We start from the raw sequence: 18,585 nt of genomic DNA, 5'->3' as shown, positions 1-18,585 counted from the left end.
AGTGCTTGATTTTGCAGCCTTAATTTAGGGGTGTGTTTTGTGTATAATTATACAGAGCTCCATCCCTACTGTCTTGCTCCAACACTTGCGCATGCTTTGGTGATAACACGTTCAGCGTTTTGGTGCAAATTGGTGTTTGTGTGTTTTTATGGGCACAGAATAGTTTTGAATATATTCACTGTCAGGAATTCGTGTTTGTAAGGATGATTGCCGATGTGTGGCCTTGAAGTGGAAAATCTGAACTGGGTAGATGCTTGAGCACCGTCAGGGATATGGTAATCAACTTGGGATAAGAAGCAACTTGTTTACTAGCAACACCCAGCTGATCAGGGCAATAAATATCAGCTTAAACCTCTAATTGAAAGCCCTAACTATAAAAGGATACATCTTGTGTATCGGGGTAAAATCTCTTGGTGACAACTGATCTACAGCTTCATCTGTAAGTGTCCGTGAGGTGTCTCTGGACTGGGCTTCAGTGTCCACACACCTTCCCCCTCAAGGGGAAGAATACTATACTGAATATTTATTTCTTCATCCCTCAGCACTAGTCAAGACACTGAACTGAGGAGGAGGACTGGTGAAAATCTGTGTGCCTCACCTCACAAAGAAGAGCCAGTGAAGTCAGAAAACGTAGAAGAGGATGATGAGAACATAATGACAACTTGGAAGCCATTTCTAGTGAATATCTGCATGTTCACTGTCCTCACAGCAGGAGCTTACCTTTGTTACAGGGTATGTTTTCATTGATGGACATGTCTGCAAGATAGAGTATGCAGAGAACAACAACAATTTGACCAGTGTGTAATCCACTTCTATGAAAGAAATCTAATTGAGGCATCTGAGCCTTGTCTCAGTGGAAATATACCTTAGGTTGAAAGGCTGGAACTTTTGGTTAGGGCTTAAAGAGAGAATTGATGCACTAGGGTTTAATTTAGCCCTGTGGTCCCAAGAACATAATATTCTAATCTCAGGGCCTTAAAATATTCAGGAGTAAGCAGAGAAAATGCCAAATAAGTCTTTTTTTTTTTCTTTTTTATGGAATAATAGAATTACAACACATTGTTGTTTTTAGCCTTTTTTAAAAGCCAGTTCTTTTTCTTTGTGTTACTTCAGAAAGAAACTAGGCACAAGTGAAACTTGCTTGTACTCTCCAAGTGTTGTAACCAAATACATGATTTATATTATTACTGAGTTCCCAAAAAGAGAGAGAATCCACATATCTGAAGAATGTAAACTTTTTGGAAGGGGGAAGGCTCTTTTTTTTGTCTCACTGCATCTATTAAAGACTGAGTTGTGGGCAGTGCCTGTGGTATTGATATATTTAATCATGGCATAACTGTTCTTAACTAGCTTCTTGTTTTACATATCTTTATAAAAACAGGCTTCTGCATTTGCTCAGGGTATCCCAACATGTCAAACATTGTTTAAGGGGAAAAAAATTGTATTTCCCCATTGACTTTTTTTGTTGCACTCTACTTGCACCTATGCCTACTTACATTGTACCAATCTCTGTAAAGTTGTTTTTACCTTTATATTCTGGGATGTGGGGGAGGAGGGAAGCAGGAAGGGAAATTCAACCAAAACATGTCCACCAGCATTTTACAGCTGTTCAGCTGGCGTTGAGAAGGACCAGTTTTTAAACTTCATCATTTGGAATGTAAAAATGCAGTTTCACTCTAAATCTGCTTTGTACGGAGTAATGTGCTTTGTGCACAAACCAGAGAGAGGAGGAGCATACTCAAGGGTGATGTGGGAAACGATTTGGAAAGCATTTCAATATATCCAGAGCAATTAATGCCATGGCAGCTTCCTTAACAAACTTAAAAGATCAACAGAAGACATGTTGGTCTTTGAACATACCAGTTGGCTTATCATGATGCAAGCGATTGTGTAATTTTTTTTAGTAAAGATTTCAATATTGACTTTAGTTTGGTTTGAAGTTATGTTGTTAAATGATTACTGGGGTAGAGGGGCATAAGTGCCTGAGGCCTGGCAGCTCTGCAGTTGTGGGTGTTCCTATCTTAGCTCAACGTGAGAAAAGAGCTGGGTGATGTAGAGTAAAAATTAGGACAAAACAACCAAACAATGGTGACACAACTTGGCTCCGTTGGTTGTGCCAACTCGAGCGGCCCAGGGCTTGAATAGTGTTAGGGGTGCATTAGCAGAGCTGTGACTGGAAGCTTGCACTGCACTAAACCGAATTCTCATCAGTGCTGTTAGTCTTTTCATGAGTACGAAATTCATACATTTTAAACAATAATAGAGAAAATCTTTGCTCATAGGGCAGAGATGAGAAGCAAATTCGCTACTTAAAGCGGTAGTGGTGATAACTAAACTATGACGACTGATGTGCAAGTGTTACTAATCTGTGCTTTTTAAATGCATTCTAGTTGTATAGCACTTAACCACCGTTCTCAGTGTAAACATCTTTATGGAGTATATTGTGTAACAGTCCTTTCACTCCATATTTATTTTTTTCAAAGCTGCCAGTAGCTCTTGCTCTTTCCTTAAATCCATAAGGTGTTGACTTGGGGTGGAAGGGTTGTTTTTATTTGTTTGGGGGGTTTTTTTACCTGTTAAGCTTGCATCAAGGGCTTCTCAAAAGTACAATAATAAATAAATCCTCAGGTAGTACTGGGAATTAAAATTTTACCTGTGAGACTGTTGGTCAGACCAGTACTTGAAAGGGGGAATATTGTAAGCAGTCAGTATTTAGTATATTATTGGAAACATGAAAAATTGAGTATAGAAAATGATATAATATATAATGGATCATTTGTGTATTTAAGATACAGTATGTGATTGCTTTGTCCCCGTTATTCTCTCCATCTGGTAGAATATTGTTGTAGGGCAACATTTGTACCCCCTTTGTATTAGAATGCATGTAAAGTCTTCTAGTGTCCTGATTAAATATCATGTGCTTGAAAGATGAAAAAACTTATACTTCTGCTTACTGATGTGCCCAGATAATATTTGCATGATCTGATCATTTAAGTGGCTGTGGTTCAAAGGGTGTTGCTGAAAGTGTCTTCATTCAGCGATACATTGATTTGGTGTGTTATCAGGTAACATGTACTTGCCTAATATTTGGCACGATTTTCTATTGAATTTCTGCATACTCAGTGTAACCCAGTTGTTTAGCATAGTTCATTTCAGCTGAGTAAGTATAATACAAACATTCCAAAGTGTGTGTTAAGCCATATTCACACCTCACCTCCAGTCAGTTCTGGCAACAAATATCTCAACAATTTCAGAATGACTTGCTGTGCTGCCTTCAGAAACTTGCACTTGGGGAAACTCTGCTTTTGGAAAGGTCACCAATAAAGCAAGGTTTCAAGTGAGTGTTTTGTGCCATTGAGCCCTAATTGATCTCTAGAAACAGACTGGTGAAATAAACGAGTGGCCCATGAACTGACTGGGACTTGCAGTATTTCTCTCGATTTGGACAAATCTAAATGTTGGGGTTGATGAAAGCACAGCATCCCTCCTTAGAATCCACCGTTGTACTGTACTTGCAACCTTTTCCACAAAGAAAAACTTACACATTTCGCTATACAGAGAGAGAGAGCCACTCTAGCTAACATGCCCCTTTCTCCCAGCTAACTTCACTACTTGGCTTTCATCTGTTTAAAGTCAAGGAGGCCTTGTACTGTAGTGGGAACATACAGTGGAATGCCCTGTAAGCCGTGAGGTGTGTGTATAAGGCTTATCATGCTAAACTGTAAGCATTTTGTTTTGATGTCCTGTATCTGTATGTAGTAGTTTGGGTGTGTGTATATACAGTAGTATTTCAAAGTGGGTGTATTGATTAACCTGTTCTTGGAAAAATGGACAAATATCCATGTTAAGATTGTTAGAAAATTAGCTGCTCTGCTATATGCCTTAAGCAAATATTTACTCATCAGGTCTTTCTTTTTTACAGATTGCCATAGAATAAACTTTTTTAAAAAAATATAAAAAAATAAAAAACAAGAGCTAAATGTTTTGGTATAATACATTTTCAGGTATCTTGTCTTTTTGTGTAAGGCGCTGCAACGACCTCACCGTTTTCAGTAACTGTACAGTTTTTCAATTTCCCATACAAGTTTTCAGTTCTCATTTTAGTTGCAACAATAAAAAAAATTTTAAAGAATGGATGTATGAGTCTTTCCACTTCCTGTTTTATCACGGAGGTAGAGATGATTTAGTCACTAACAAATTTAGACCCTTGGGTTATCAACAGGATTTTACCTCCTACTGATTATTTTGTAATTTCTCACATTAATAGAAAATGTTAAGAATATTTCCACTAGTGCAGAAAACTTGCTTTCAGGTCAGTAACTAGCTATCTGCTATAAAATAAAATGCATTTTCACTACACATCGGCTTGCTCGTAGATGTTCAATTGAGTTTAAATACGTAGTGTTTGGGTCATATCAGTAAACCCTGATGTGCAACCTGCAACATTGAAGATCTCTAAAGCACTGTAATTGTTTTTACAACAGTTTACCAGGTGTGGATTGATTTGCTAAATTTGTTCTTCAGAATGGGACTATATGCTACAGCAGTCTGCACAACAAGGATTGCTGCAGATGTAAATGACATCTCCAGGTACTCTGCGTGCTTTCAGAGACTTTTTAATGAGACAAGCTCCGGGCCTTTTGATTACCCATAGATCAACATCTGTTATTAGAGTGGTGGTTGTACACGTTCCTCTGCTCTGTATTTGAATACAATTTAAGTAAAGCTGCCTGGAGATGCCATTCCCAGTAACTCTTTAAAATTACATGAGAGAAACACCAGTGTCGAAGACCCTGAGTCTCACTAGAGTAACTGCATAAAGCATAGCTTAGACTGCAGCTTGGATCAGCTTCGTTCTTGTGCCACAATCCTCTCTCACTTTTAAACATAAGCTATTCCTTGTTCTCTTGTAAGGATGAAGTTATAATATATGCAAATATTACAACTGTGTGCTTGCCCTCTGCTTGTAAATGTCTGCAAATTAAGTGGAGCCCTGTGTACTGCTGAGGGAGAGCTCTCCTGTTTTATGTTGGGAGTGGAACAGTAACCTAAGGATGCTTTTCAAGCCCGCGTGTCTCCTCCCTACCATCCCTGTTTTATTTGAGAGCAAAAAGTTTCAGCCAGACCTATGTTCTGTTTGTTTCACCCAAAAGAGCCAGAGCAGGTGTTATATAGACTTAGGAAATACTTTTGCTTTCTGATTTCAATGACTGTGTCAAGTTTGAAATGAGCTGAGAATGCTTCTAAAGTAACTACTGATAACTAAACAAACTTACTTAAATTCAGGTTCATATTTCATAAGCAGTGACCATAGAACTAAAAGTGTGATAAATCCTCCCCCATATTTCAGCTGTGGTTTATTTCACTGGTTTTGCTCTGAGGAATGTATTAACTAATGGTTACCCCTATAATGTTTTCAGCACACAGACTGTTTGCAAAAAGGCAAGTATTTAATGTTTTATTTAAAATTTTAGAAAACTGTATGTAAACCAACATAGAAATAAATACTGAATAGAAAAGTATAAAGCACAATATACTGTATAATATATACATAAAGACCAAGACTGTTCAAGTATTGTGCCTCATGTAAGGTTCCTAAACCCATATTTGAATACTCAAATTGGGTTGTCTTCTTCTCAAGAGCTGAGCATTCAGCAGCTTCTGCTGAAAATCAGGCCACTCCTGCATGCTCAAGTATGGATTAAGGAGCCTGACTTCAGGTACCTTTTTTAACCTTAGCCTAAGATTAAATGAATAAGTGTATAAATTAAAAACTTGACACTTCTGCCTGGAGCTGTCCATATACAACTCAGTTCTGTACACTTACTCCATAAATGTGAAGGATATGCATGTTCTGAATTCTTAAACAAGTGAGGCTGAAGAAACATTGCCTCAATAGTTTCCTTCTATCTACGCTTACACTGCTTTCAGATTAATTTCAAACATCTCTTGCTTCAAGCACTGAAATCCCAATTTGTTTACTGCACATTTTTACATTGCTTCCAGAAACCAATGAACTTTTGAGCTCTTACTCAAATTTACAAGATAGCACAGACCAGCGTAGAAACGATGACATTTTAAAGTGCATGGCAGCTGCTATGACTTCTGACGGAACAAGTGCTGGTTTATAACTTCAATAGATGCTGATACGGGAGCCAGCTTGTACTAGTGTTCTGCAGATCTAGCATACATTGATTAATTTATATAGGCATTCTGGCTCATTAGTGACACTGTCCACATCCACAGTGTCTTGTATTCATAAAATCAAAACTCCACGGGCTGTAGGAAAACTACATTTAGGACCAGCTCCTGTAACCTAAAGGAGATAGGCTCCTTTCACACCAGCTGAAGAGCTGACCCTTCTTTAGCACAAACTACTTCACACTGAAGGGGAGAACACTTTGGGAGGCTAACCACCAGGCCCAGTGATGTCAGTTCAGAGTTCCTACATGATGTTTCCTTTCTGCTTCACCACCTCTTCACTCTAAGCTTTATTTGTGCTCATGCTCTGAGTAAGAGAGAGGCAGTGCTGTCACATGTCAGTTATACAGCTACACTTTACCTCTGCTCCCTTCCCACTCATGAATCCCCAAACCAACTGCAAAGAGTTGAGGGTTTTTTGGTTTGGGCTTTTGGGAGAGAGAGTCTGTGAAACTGAGTCAGGATTCTTAGTGAAAACAAACATGTTACTAAATCTCCTGTCAGACTTACCCTTTGCCTCCTATTCTGGCACTGCAGACAGAGTTGTTTCAAAGTTTGTGCTTCCTGGTGGGGACAGCCTGAGAGGGGCTGATGGATTTACTCTAGCGCCACCTAGTGATACTTCATGATTTTAGCTGAGTCAGATGCATTCTGAGCCAACTGCTGTGTGATTTTTTTTTTTTTTTAGTCCTAACTGGAAGCGCTGTCCCACATGGATGCTCCCACTCAAACTTCTGCTAGATACCTGTGTCCGCTAACTTAACCACCTAGTGGTAACTGGAAAATACACCATGGAAACCAACTCCTTTTGTAGCCACCTGGGCTGTAGGTCAGATTCAGCATTGCCTTAGTTAAAATATTGTGATTTCAATTTCAGCTTCTTGGTATACAGTGTCTCTCAACTCACAGCAAACTCTGTCCATTTTTTCAAAGGCTAGTCTTCCTTTTTCACCTACAAATAAAGACAGACAAATCATAGTGAGGACAAGAAGTCTGGGAGGAGCTCTGCACCTCCTCTTATGACCTTGTTACAAGTTGGGTGTTTAGTCACTCCTGAAAATCACTGCCTTAGTGTGGCTTTGGATATTCAGCTTCAGACACCTTTAAAAGGGACCCCATTTCCAAAAACAGCTGAGCATCTTCCTGCTGAAAATCAGGCCCCTTTAAGGCAGCAGAAGAAAGGCACCCAAAAGCACTAGTAGTTTGAAAAATCTGGCCTGAATGCAGATGAACTGTAAAGGAACATCTTAAAATGAAACAATTCTGTTATCCTGGGCCAATTGTCTAGTCACTGGCTACAAATCTAGATGTGGTAAGAAATGTAGCACAAGTGAAAGGAAAGCCAATACATACTATCTATGCCAAAGGTACTTGGAGAGAGTCTCTTTAGTTACTATATATGTGCTCCCATCCTGCCTCACTGAGACAGTAATTGCACAGGATCAGATCCCATCTTTGCCAACCTAATTTCAGTTCCTTGATGGCAGCTGGATCACAGCTTAATTTTTCTCTCTCTGGAAAATGCAAGTTCATTAATACATCCCTTGCTCTGGTATTTTTGGCAGTTACTTTCTGAGCCTGACCCCTCCCTCCCCTCGGTGTCAATCGAGTTTTATACTGCTGTAACTTCATTGAATCAGTCCCTATATGTGCAACTGGCCCCTTTATTTACAACAGTGATGTCTACATTACATATTTTAAAATCAAATCTTACTTAGATTCAATAAGATTTCACCCTAGTTACCAGCCTGGTTAGACTTTTATGTCTACAGCTCCCAGAGGAGAGTACCAAATGCTAATATTTTTATTGCTAACACTAGTATTGACGGCAATGCTGGAATTTTAACTTTTAACGTTATGACTTGTTTGTTAGCTGAAATCATCTTGTTGCTCACTGTCCCTTTACAATGGTTAATAGTTTGTACAGCTCCCCCCCTCAAGCTGTCTTCTGGGCCTGTATATATACAAAGTCTTGAAAGACTTTACAATAATCTTAATGCAACATATGTGCCATGTTCTGACAGTGTCGCGAAACATCTCTATACCTGTTAGCTCAGCCTTAAACATATTCTTTTACTGAAGAACATCTTGGTAAACCTTTAGGCCTATTTTGTTTTCTTAATAGCTCATCTGTCACTCTCCTTTCAGCATCTTTATTTAAAGCTGCAATAAAGATTTACCAAACGACAGTGTTGTTTCCCTGGCAGCGTTCCGTACATCCTCTGTTTCAGACTGACACAGGCTGGCAAGCTGCTCAATGCTTTCTATGGCCTGTTGGGGAGAAGAAAAAACTGCAGCATTATCTGTTTAATAAGCAGTCCTGATCGTTTCTCTCAAAGAGTTTTCCCACCATAACACCAAGGTACTATCTGTTACATAAATACACAGACATGCACCAGCTGTTCAACTGCCATCTCTTCTTGTATCTCAATTCTAATATGATTGTGCTCCATCCCCCTTCCCTTCTGAATTAGCTATAGGTTGGTTTTCTTAGCATGGGCATAGGTTTGCCACCGCCTAGCCTAGTCTCAAAGAATTAAAGGTTTGAAGATATAGGACGTGATTCACCAATGCATTACTCCAGTATTGTACGTGCACTTCCAATGGTGTTACACTGGCATAAAACTGAAGTAATGCAAGGGTGAACCAGGCCCAAAGAGTCAGCAAAGTTATCACATGGTTGCTGACACACAGGGCCCAAGACTGCTTTCTAACAGTCATTCCTAAAAAGTCAGTTAGTGGCTTGGTCTATCTTATGACTGCATTTCCTTATAAAAAAGAGTTGTGCTGACAGTAATTGCTTATGTGCAAACTAACTGGTTATAAAAGTTATTGGAAGGATTTGACTCCCCTCTGCGCAGGAAAAGTTCTGCTAATTTGTGTTGGAGTCTGCTGGTAACTTAAGACAGAAAGTGGGCAGATGTTTTTAAAAAACAAGAGAGCCTCTAGCATGCTGGGATTGTTGATGAGCAGTTACTCTCAAAACAGGATTAGAAAGTCATTCAATAAATCAGCCAATCTTAAAGCAAGAGCACAAACTATATTCTGTGTTTGGTTCCATTGTTAGTACCTTGCTAGAAGCTAAAATGTCTCTCCAATCAGAACCTGTTTTCCAACCCAACTATTCTCCCAATTGACAGGGAAGCAGTAACTAAGACCACTCGTGTCTACTCTCTGTACTCCCAGTTTTAATAGGGTTTAGATGATCATTACTCTCTTTCCTGGTTGCCTTAAGTAGCAGCAAAACTAGTTCGGAGCTAAAGAAACCCCATTTCATGTACCGTATAGAAGGTAATTTAAAGAAAAATCTGAACAATGCCCACCAGAAAAAATTAAGATGAACCTTTGGCCATACAGCTGGACACAGCCCCACACAATAAAAATCCAGTTACCCAGTCAAATACACTTACTCTGAGGTTTTTGAGAGCCAGACATGCAGCTTGCTGTATTTTTGCATCACATTCAGCTAAAATATCCGTGTAAAAAAGCAGAGCCTAGAAAATAAGATTGAGTGATTGGTTACCCTACAAATAACTTCAAGTGTTCTGAATGCCAAGAGGACTGAGATCCAGTGCGGTTTTACCTATCTGAAACTGATCAAATAACATACAAGAATAATTTCTGATGCTGAAAGGCAGCAGTCTCTGGGGTGGAATATGGCAGGGTTCAATAGTGCAGGATAGAACCAATCACAGTTCTGATCCTTAACTCACCCTGCACCCACTGGGGTAGCAGATGTTGAGAGCTTCCTAGAAGCAGGGTGCAGAGTATAACTCCTTCCCCCCAAAATACTGCTGCTCTCAGGGAGGTAGGATTCCTTGACTTGTAGCATCTCACTCTGAAAACTGGTGAGAAACCATGAAGTGGCCCAATTCAATCAATACCTTCTCCCTGAAATTCTTATTCATTGCCGCCCGAGAGAGACAGGACGTTGCTGCTTTGCTGACGTGGCGGTTGTCATCTAGCTGCAGAATCCCGAGCAGCCGTAAAGTTTGGGGTAGAGGCTGGAGCTGGCTCAGTCGCTTCCCTTTTAATTTCTTGATTTTCTTAAGTCGCCCGGGACACTGTAGCTCCTCAATTAGCATCACTGCAAATGGAAGAATATCAGTTCAGCGACAAATGTGTGCAGTGTCTATGGAGAGCTGGTCCTGAGAAGTCCCTTCCAATTTTGTCTCCTACCTCAGCTGTGTGCCCCTTATTAACATCACTACTGAGCAAGGCTGTCTCTTAGAAAATACTTTGAGGTACATGACTAGGCAAGAGGTGAGCTGCTAGTCTGCACAAAACATGCTCCTTTTACCATTCTCTTATCCTCCCTTCTTCCCTCAGTTTGTCCTTTTCATCTCCTCATAAACCTAGCTTGTAAACTCTCTGAGGCTGGGGCTATGTTTTTACAATATGTATGCACAGTGCCTAGCAAAATGGGACCCTGGTCCTTGACTGAGGCCCATAGATGCTAAATTAATACAAACGTTCGGTGAATGCGAAACCTTTTGGAAGCGCGATAATTTGACTATTACTAAAAAAAGAGGGAAAACTGAAAAATGTTAAAACAAGAATCTGTGAAAGATAAGGCTGCACTGGTTAGGAGGAGTAGAAGTGTACCATGGAGAGAGAATAATATGCCTAGTTTTAAAAATAATGCACCACACTGTCCTTTTGAAATCCTACACGAGATAGCAGACAAACTTCCTATCCCTTTGCGTTCACATACTGAATGGCCCAGAGGAAATGAAACTACCCCAGTATCTGCCACATTCAGATTTTCAAAGTACTGGGTGGACTGGGTTTCAGCAGGACAGTAGCGCTCTCAGCAAATGCATATTAGTTACTCCTGGAATCTTAATGCCACTGATCTGTCTCTCATCACTGTCATGACCATGCGATACCGTAAACCATCTACTCCGCTGCGGAACACAGCAGCTTACTGTGCAGCCAGTTTAGTCTCTCCTTATATTGCAGACATTGAGACCTAAGCCAGACACTTGAGCTAAATATTTGCATGAAATCTGTTCCTTTCCTGTCTAGCTATGAAGCTTGATTTTACCTTTCCTGCTCTAATTAAAACTGCATGGGCACAGTGAGGAGAAAGGATGAAAACAGAGTTGAACTGTATTATGATAGAGTTATATCCTTACTCTTTAAAAAAATGTATCCCTTTGGGATTGGGACAGATACAGCCCCATAAGCTATTCCAGCAGCCAACTAGCTAGCCTGAGGGTTATTTGTCTGAGTGCAGTATCTGGCAGCCTGCTATCACCTTCTTTGATGAGTTCTGCCAAGTGCTTCTCCAGGTTGGTAACACGCTCTTTTTCCAGGTAGCTGTGAAACTGGAATAAGGTAAGCAGTTCTTCAGGGAGGCTCCCAGAGGGGAGCAACCCACTGCAGGTGACGATCTGCTCCAGGAGCCTTCGCAGCACTGAACAGACATGCAGAGAAGAGCAAACAAAGAACGCCCGCTGAGGGGTTAGGACACTCTGCACTTATGCATTTCATTTACAGTTTTAACAAGAAGTGGAAGGCTGGAATTTTCAGAGGAATATAAGGAAGTGGGGGCCTAAATCTCACTAAAATTCAGTAGGAGGCAGGCCCCCACTCTGCTGATAATTCCAGCTACAGTACAAAACAGACCTCATCCAACACCCACAGAAGCCAAGAGGAGTTATTGTATTGACTTAACGGACTTTGAATCAGGTCTGTAGTTGGTAACAAAGACAATTAAGGCCGCCTGGTTAAGAAGATTAATGTAGGGACTCAGAAATGGCAACCTGTAATTCTAACTCTGCCATCAACTAGCTGTGTGACCCTGAAAGAGCCACTAAACCTTTCTGGGCCTCAGTTTCCCCATCTGTAAAGCAGGGGATAATGATTTTACCATATAAAACAAAGCAGTGCTCTGTGCACAAGTTTAGAAGCCCTTTGGAAACAATAGGGTTGCATAAAGGAAATTCCTTTGTTTAGAAAGATCATCCTATGGAATTCCTGGCCATATTGTGCATTCAGTGTTGGGATTAAAATCTAAATGAAAGGGGTCATCCAAAATGTAAGTCCTAATGTCAGATGCTGTTTGTGTCTGTCTTTTAGTCAATTTTATCAGTTTTGTTCTCTCTCTTCTACATGGGGGCACTGTGCATGTGGGCATGCGCATGAGCACACCCCTTTGCAGCAGAATCCGTACCGAGCTTTACTTTCAGTGTTTACACAACACCACAAGGCTACTGAATGACATACAGATACATACATACAATACATACATATTTAAATGATAAACTCTTTGGGATATGGATGATGGCCCAGATTCTGGTAGTTAGACACCTAAATACCTTTGAAGATCTGGGCCTACGTCTGCCTCATGTTTGTACAGCACCTAGCAAAACAGAGCTTTCATCCCAACAGGGGCCTCTGGGCACCACTGCCAATACAAGAAATAATAGGAACTCCATGTTGACTTTCTGAGATGTGTGTAACAGAGAAGATACAACACAGCACAGCATTCATAATGATCTTAGGCCTGGTCTACACTGGGGGGCGGGGTCGAACTAAGGTACGCAAGTTCAGCTACGCGAATAGCGTAGCTGAACTTGAACTACCTTAGTTCGAACTATTCACCAGTCCAGATGCCGCGGGATCGAAGTCCGCGGCTCCCCCGTCGACTCCGCCACCGCCGTTCGCGGTGGTGGAGTTCCGGAGTCGACGGGAGCGCGTTCGGAGTTCGATATATCGCGTCTAGATGAGACGCAATATATCGAACTCCGAGAAGTCGAACGCTACCCGCCGACCCGGGCAGATAGTATAGACGTAGCCTTAGCAATTAAATGCCTGCAATTTTTTATACCTCTTTGGCATATCAAATAGAAGGGAGGGATTTTCAAGAGTGCCCAAGCGAGTCAGGTTTCTAACTCCCATTGACTCCTAACCCCCTTAGGTGATTTGGTAAATCCCACCCAAAATTATTACAAAACATAAAGCTAACAGTCCACAATGTCATGGGAGAGAAGTAATGCCTCATCAAGCCGCGTGTGGAGAGCGCCATGGTCATTTTATAGTATAACTAATAAATCAAGGGGATGGAGCCTGAATTTTCAATATAGTTTACCAAGAACAAGTTCTATATCATTTTAAAAAACCTACAGGGACAACCTTAAACTCAGTGTACAAATAAAATCAGGTGCCTTATCTTCTAGTAATTGACTGGTACCTGCTTCTAGGTGTCCTGGATATTTCTCCTTCACTTTGAACATTAATATGTATTTCAGTGGATTCTGGAATTTTTCCGCTGAACAGAACAAGATATTTCCTGGCTCTGTGAATTCACTCCAGATTTTCAGACACTGCTTCTGCTTTTTCGCCTTATGAATAACTGTAGAATAAAGTTTTACAAAGTCAGCAAGTGAGCTGGAGTGCATGAGACATGAGACACCAGATGGGATGTCTAACAAATGTATGGATGTCATTTGTATTTACATTCCATAGATGGATTTCTTTACAACTGAATTTTATTGCCGATTTATTAAAGACTCATTGAGGACCTGAGCCAAAGCCCCTAAAGCCAATGGGAGTCTTTCCATAAACTTCAATGGGCTTTGGATTGAGCTCTACACTGTCATACCAGCGTGTAAGTGAGACGTCTACCATGCTCCTAGCTCCTGCCTTTGCAGGGACATGAACTGTGCCCGTCTAGGGATTCCCCGTCTCTAGCATCCTAAATTATCTCATTGGACCACGATCAACCTATTAGAATTGCAGACAGCCTACTACAGTATTTTGCAAGATAAAAGGGTGTCGTGGTAGGATGATCACTGAGCCTTGCTCCATGTTCTAGAGGGCAAGTAAAAAAGCCCCTGCTCCTCTTCCCTAGGGACTAATTCCTTCTCAAATTCAACTGTGGAGCCTAATCCTACAGTCCTTGCTTAGGCAAAATTCCCCTGGGTTTCTATCAGAGTTTTTCTGAGTCAGGCCTGCGGGGGCTGGTCAACAGTTTAATTTGGATCATCACAATAAAAACCTGCATAGTTCAGTATCTAATAATCTCATTTGTGTTGCTATTTCACTCACTGCCTTTTGCTAGGGAGAGATAATGTTGATGTCCAAGGGCCAGATTTTTAAAGGCATTTAGGCACCTAAAAATACAAATATGCACCTAGTGGGGTTTTCAAAACACCATGGGAGTGAGGAAACACCCTGTTTTGAAAATCCTACTGGACGCATATGTGCATGTTTAGGTGCCTAAACTGGCCCCAAATAATTACCCATTTTCCTGGAAGCCAAAGATTAAAATTTTCAAAAGTGCTCACCGTTGGCTTTACGCTGCTCCCCCTGCATTCAGGGGGGAGTTTTATCCATTTCAAGGGGAGCTGAGTTAAGCCAGTGTTGCGCACTTTTGAAAATCCTTCGAATGCAAAATTCAAAACACTTATGGCTCCCTACTTATAGGGTGGGGAAAGCCCCTTTACATGAAATACACAAGGTCTGTAGTTTACTTGGTACATACAAATTCAAGTTAATTATTGCCTGGGGCAGAAATTCTAAAAACCCTTTCCTTTCTAACCAAGAAAGATCTGAGCCCCAGCTGTTAGGGTTTATAACCTACCCATAAAAGCTGCTTTCACTGGGAATTTATTTTAAAGCCTTCAGAATCCATCCCTGATTTGTCATATGAGGTGAGAGCCATGTTACCTGGGCCTCTCTGGTCTCCTACATATGCCTTGGCATCACACCCACATTACTCACCCTCTTCAACAGAGGTGAAGCTCCCAACTTCCAGAACACAGAGCTTTGAGACAGTTTCCAGCACTTGTTTCTGCCGTGACACTTCTTCCAAAAGGCTCTCCTGGACAATTCGGGCTATGTTTGGTGAAACCAGTTTCTGAAACAAAGTGTACTTTTCCTCAGTGACTGAGACAAAAGCACTGAGCAAACTCAAGAAGTGCTGAACCCCCTGACTTTCAGAGCTCAACTCTCCAACAGCCAGTGGGGAAGACAACTGCCTCTCACAGAAATCCACTTTTCTCATTGTGTCTTGGATGAGCAGAGGATGAGACAGAAATAGGAGACAGACTTGTTGAAAGTCTCTGGGTAAGGATAAAACATGTAAAAAACAAGAGTGATGTCATAGTAGGGTCTACTACAGACCATCTAACCAGGAAGAAGAGGTGCATGAGGCTTTTGATTTGGTGGTGATGGGGGACTTCAACTACCAGACATCTGTTGGGAAAATAACACAGCAGGGCACAGATTATCCAACAAGTTCTTGGAATGTACTGGAGACAATTCTTTTATTTCAGAAGGTGGAGAAAGCTACTAGGGGAGAGGCTGTTCTAGATTTGATTCTGGTTGAGAATCTGAAAGTGGAAGGCAGCGTAAGTTAAAGTGATCATAAAATGGTCGAGTTCATGATTCTAAGGAATGGTAGGAGGGAAAACAGCACAATAAAGGTAATGGATTTCAAGGTGGCAGACTTTAGCAAACTCAGGGAGTTGGTAGGTAAGATCCCATGGGAATCAAGTCTAGGGGGGGAAACAATTCAAGAGAGTTGACAGTTTTTCAAAGAGACATTATTAAGGGCACAAGAGGAAACTATCCCACTGCATAGGAAAAGATAGGAAGTATGGCAAGAGACCACCCTGGCTTAACCAGGAGACCTACAATGATCTGAAACTCAAAAAAGAGTCCTACCAAAAGTGGAAAGTAGGTCAAATTACAAAGGATGAATATAAACAAATAAACACAAATATGTAGAGACCAAATTAGAAAGGCCAAGGCACAAAATGAGATTAAACTAGCTAGAGACATAGAGGGTAACAAGAAAACATCCTACAAATACATTAGAAGTAAGAGGAAGACCAAGGACAGGGTAGGCCCATTACTCAAGGGGGGAACAATAACAGAAAATGTGGAAATGGCAGAAGTGCTAAATGATCTTTTTGTTTCAGTTTTCATCAAAAAGTTTAGTAGCAATTGGACATCTAACATAGTGAATGTTGAGGTAGGATGAGAAGCTAAAATAGGGAAAAACCAAGCTAAAAATTACTTAGACAAGCTAGATGTCTTCAAGTCACCAGGGCCTGATGCAATGCCTCTTAGAATACTCAAGGAGCTGACTGAGGAGATATCTGAACCATTAGCGATTATCTTCAAAAAGTCATGGAAGACGGGAGAGATTCCAGAGGACTGGAAAAGGGCAAATATAGTGCCCATCTATAAAAAGGGAAATAAGGACAAGCCAGGGAATTGCAGACTAGTTAGCTTTACTTCAGTTCCTGGAAAGATAATGGAGCAAATAATTAGTAAGGTGATAAGTAACAGTCAGCATGGATTTGTCGAGAAGAAGTTGTGTCAAACCAACCTAATCGCTTTCTTTGACAGGGTAAAACGCCTTGTGGATAAGGGGGGAAGCGGTAGATGTGGTATATCTTGACTTTAGTAAGGCTTTTGAAACGGTCTCTCATGACTGCCTCATAAACAAACTAGGGAAATATAACCTAGATTGAGCTACTATAAGATGGATGCATAACTGGTTGGAAAACTGTTCCCAGAGAGTAATCATCAGTAGATCACAGTCAAGCTGGAAGGGCATATTAAGTGGGGTTCTGCAGGAATCAGTTCTGGGGCCGGTTCTGTTCAATACCTTCATCAATGATTTAGAGAATGGCTTAGAAAGTACACTTATAAAGTTTGCAGACGATACCAAGCTGGGAGGGGTTGCAAGTCCTTGGTGGCTAGATTAAAATTCAAAATGATCTGGACAAACTAGAGAAATTGTCTGTAGTAAATAGGATGAAATTCAATAAGGACAAATGCAAAGCACTCCACTTAGGAAGGCACAATCAGCTGCACACATACAAAATGGGAAATAGCTGCCTAGGAAAGAGTACTGCGGAAAGGGATTTGCGGGGTCATAGTGGATCACGAGCTAAATTAAGAGTCAACAGTATAACACCACTGAAAAAAAAATCAAACATCATTCTGGGATGTATTAGCAGGAGTGTTGTAAGCAAGACAGGAGAAGCAATTCTTCTGCTCTACTCCATGCTGATTAGGCCTCAACTGGAGCATTGTGTCCAGTCCTGGGCGCCACATTTCAGGAAAGATGTCGACAAATTGGAGAAAGTCCAGAGAGGAACAACAAAAATCATTAAAGATCTAGAAAACATGACCTATGAGAGAAGATTGAAAAAATTGAGTTTGTTTAGTCTGGAAAAGAGAAGACAGAGGGGACATGATAACATTTTTCAAGTGTGTAAAAGATTGTTACAAGGAAGAGGGAGAAAAATTGTTCTCCTTAACCTCTGCGGATACGACAAGAAGCAATGGGCTCAAATTGAAGCAAGGGTGGGTTAGGTTTAGAGTGACCATGCACCCTGTTTTGGCCGGGATTGTCCCTTTCTTAAGCCCTGTCCTGGCCCACCAACTGAGTGAGGGGCTGGTTTCCGGCATAAATCAGGGTAGCCTGAAGGCTGCCCTAAACTATTCCAGCTGCCTTGGATGTGAGAGGCAAATAGAGCAGCAAATGCTGTGGCAGAAGTATGTCCCATCCATGCCAGCTTTCCCTCCAACCATGTCCCCTTCACCATCAGCCAGAGAAGAAGGGTCTGGCATAGAAACTGTTACTCCCACATTATGCTACCAGAGAATCCTGTGCTGGGGGGATTCTCATATGGCTGGCTATGCCAGCTTTGTTCCTGTTGTACAAGGCAAAGTGCCTGCACAGCATCCCAGGATCTGGGCCAGTATCAATCCACTGCAAATGGGTTCATCCATACGTCATTCCTTACCTGCAAGAGAGCTTTGCACAACTGCAAATGAACTATCAGAAGTTTGTCTAAATCATCATTCCCTGTGGTTAACTCTTTCGTTTCTGTTTTCTTGTCATAGCCCAGTATGTTGTCATTGTAAGTGCTGTTCGAGAAGTTAAGAAAGGGGAACAAGTAGTTAATGTTAACCAGCCATTGTGTGCGGTAAAGCAGAAGGATCTAAAACACCAAGAAAAAAATAAAAGTTGTTTAAAAACCCACCAGGCACCTCCTTAACGCCTCTATCTTCAACAAATGAATGTGAACGTTTCTCTTCCTGTTTTCTCAATAATAATCCCCAAACTCACCAAAGTGGTCACCACTTTTGACAAATAACTGGTGCTCTATAAGAGCAGTAAGCCTGTTAACAATCTGCTCTCTTGATTGTGTGTAAACTTCCTACAAAAGGTGAAGATGGGGATTTAAATCTCTAATTCTCTTGTCAGGAGGGCAACAGTATGTCAGCTAATCCTGTGACCTCGTTTTTGTGAGGACCACTGTGACGTTGCACTCTATATGGTTTTATGAAAATATGCTAATATAACTGGAATATGCTTCATGCAAAAGGTCTCTTGTAAGGTATCATTACAAA

The 18,585-nt window shown here is 41.0% G+C and overlaps 2 protein-coding genes across 2 annotated transcripts in view; one reads left to right on the top strand and one right to left on the bottom strand.

The window, feature by feature from the left end:
* Nucleotides 1–4,136, top strand: part of PTPN1 (protein tyrosine phosphatase non-receptor type 1) — a 61,722-nt gene extending 57,586 nt beyond the window's left edge. Inside the window, exon 9 of the mRNA XM_044986241.1 lies at nt 543–4,136. Within this exon, the coding sequence (XP_044842176.1) occupies nt 543–747 (205 nt within the window). The 3' untranslated portion in view covers nt 748–4,136. The remainder of the gene's footprint in view (nt 1–542) is intronic.
* Nucleotides 4,137–5,529: 1,393 nt separating this feature from the next.
* RIPOR3 (RIPOR family member 3) overlaps nt 5,530–18,585 on the bottom strand; it is a gene marked incomplete at its 5' end in the record, with an annotated part of 40,974 nt that continues 27,918 nt past the window's right edge. Inside the window, 8 exons of the mRNA XM_044985808.1 lie at nt 5,530–7,153; nt 8,382–8,472; nt 9,612–9,695; nt 10,086–10,288; nt 11,462–11,620; nt 13,400–13,561; nt 14,932–15,067; nt 17,976–18,099. Coding sequence (XP_044841743.1) covers nt 7,053–7,153; nt 8,382–8,472; nt 9,612–9,695; nt 10,086–10,288; nt 11,462–11,620; nt 13,400–13,561; nt 14,932–15,067; nt 17,976–18,099 — 1,060 coding nt within the window. The remainder of the gene's footprint in view (nt 7,154–8,381; nt 8,473–9,611; nt 9,696–10,085; nt 10,289–11,461; nt 11,621–13,399; nt 13,562–14,931; nt 15,068–17,975; nt 18,100–18,585) is intronic.

Source organism: Mauremys mutica, chromosome 13 (assembly GCF_020497125.1).
Source record: "Mauremys mutica isolate MM-2020 ecotype Southern chromosome 13, ASM2049712v1, whole genome shotgun sequence".
NCBI lineage: Eukaryota > Metazoa > Chordata > Testudines > Geoemydidae > Mauremys > Mauremys mutica.
The sequence above is the reverse complement of the archived record's forward strand: the minus strand, read 5'-3'. Positions and strand labels throughout refer to the sequence as shown.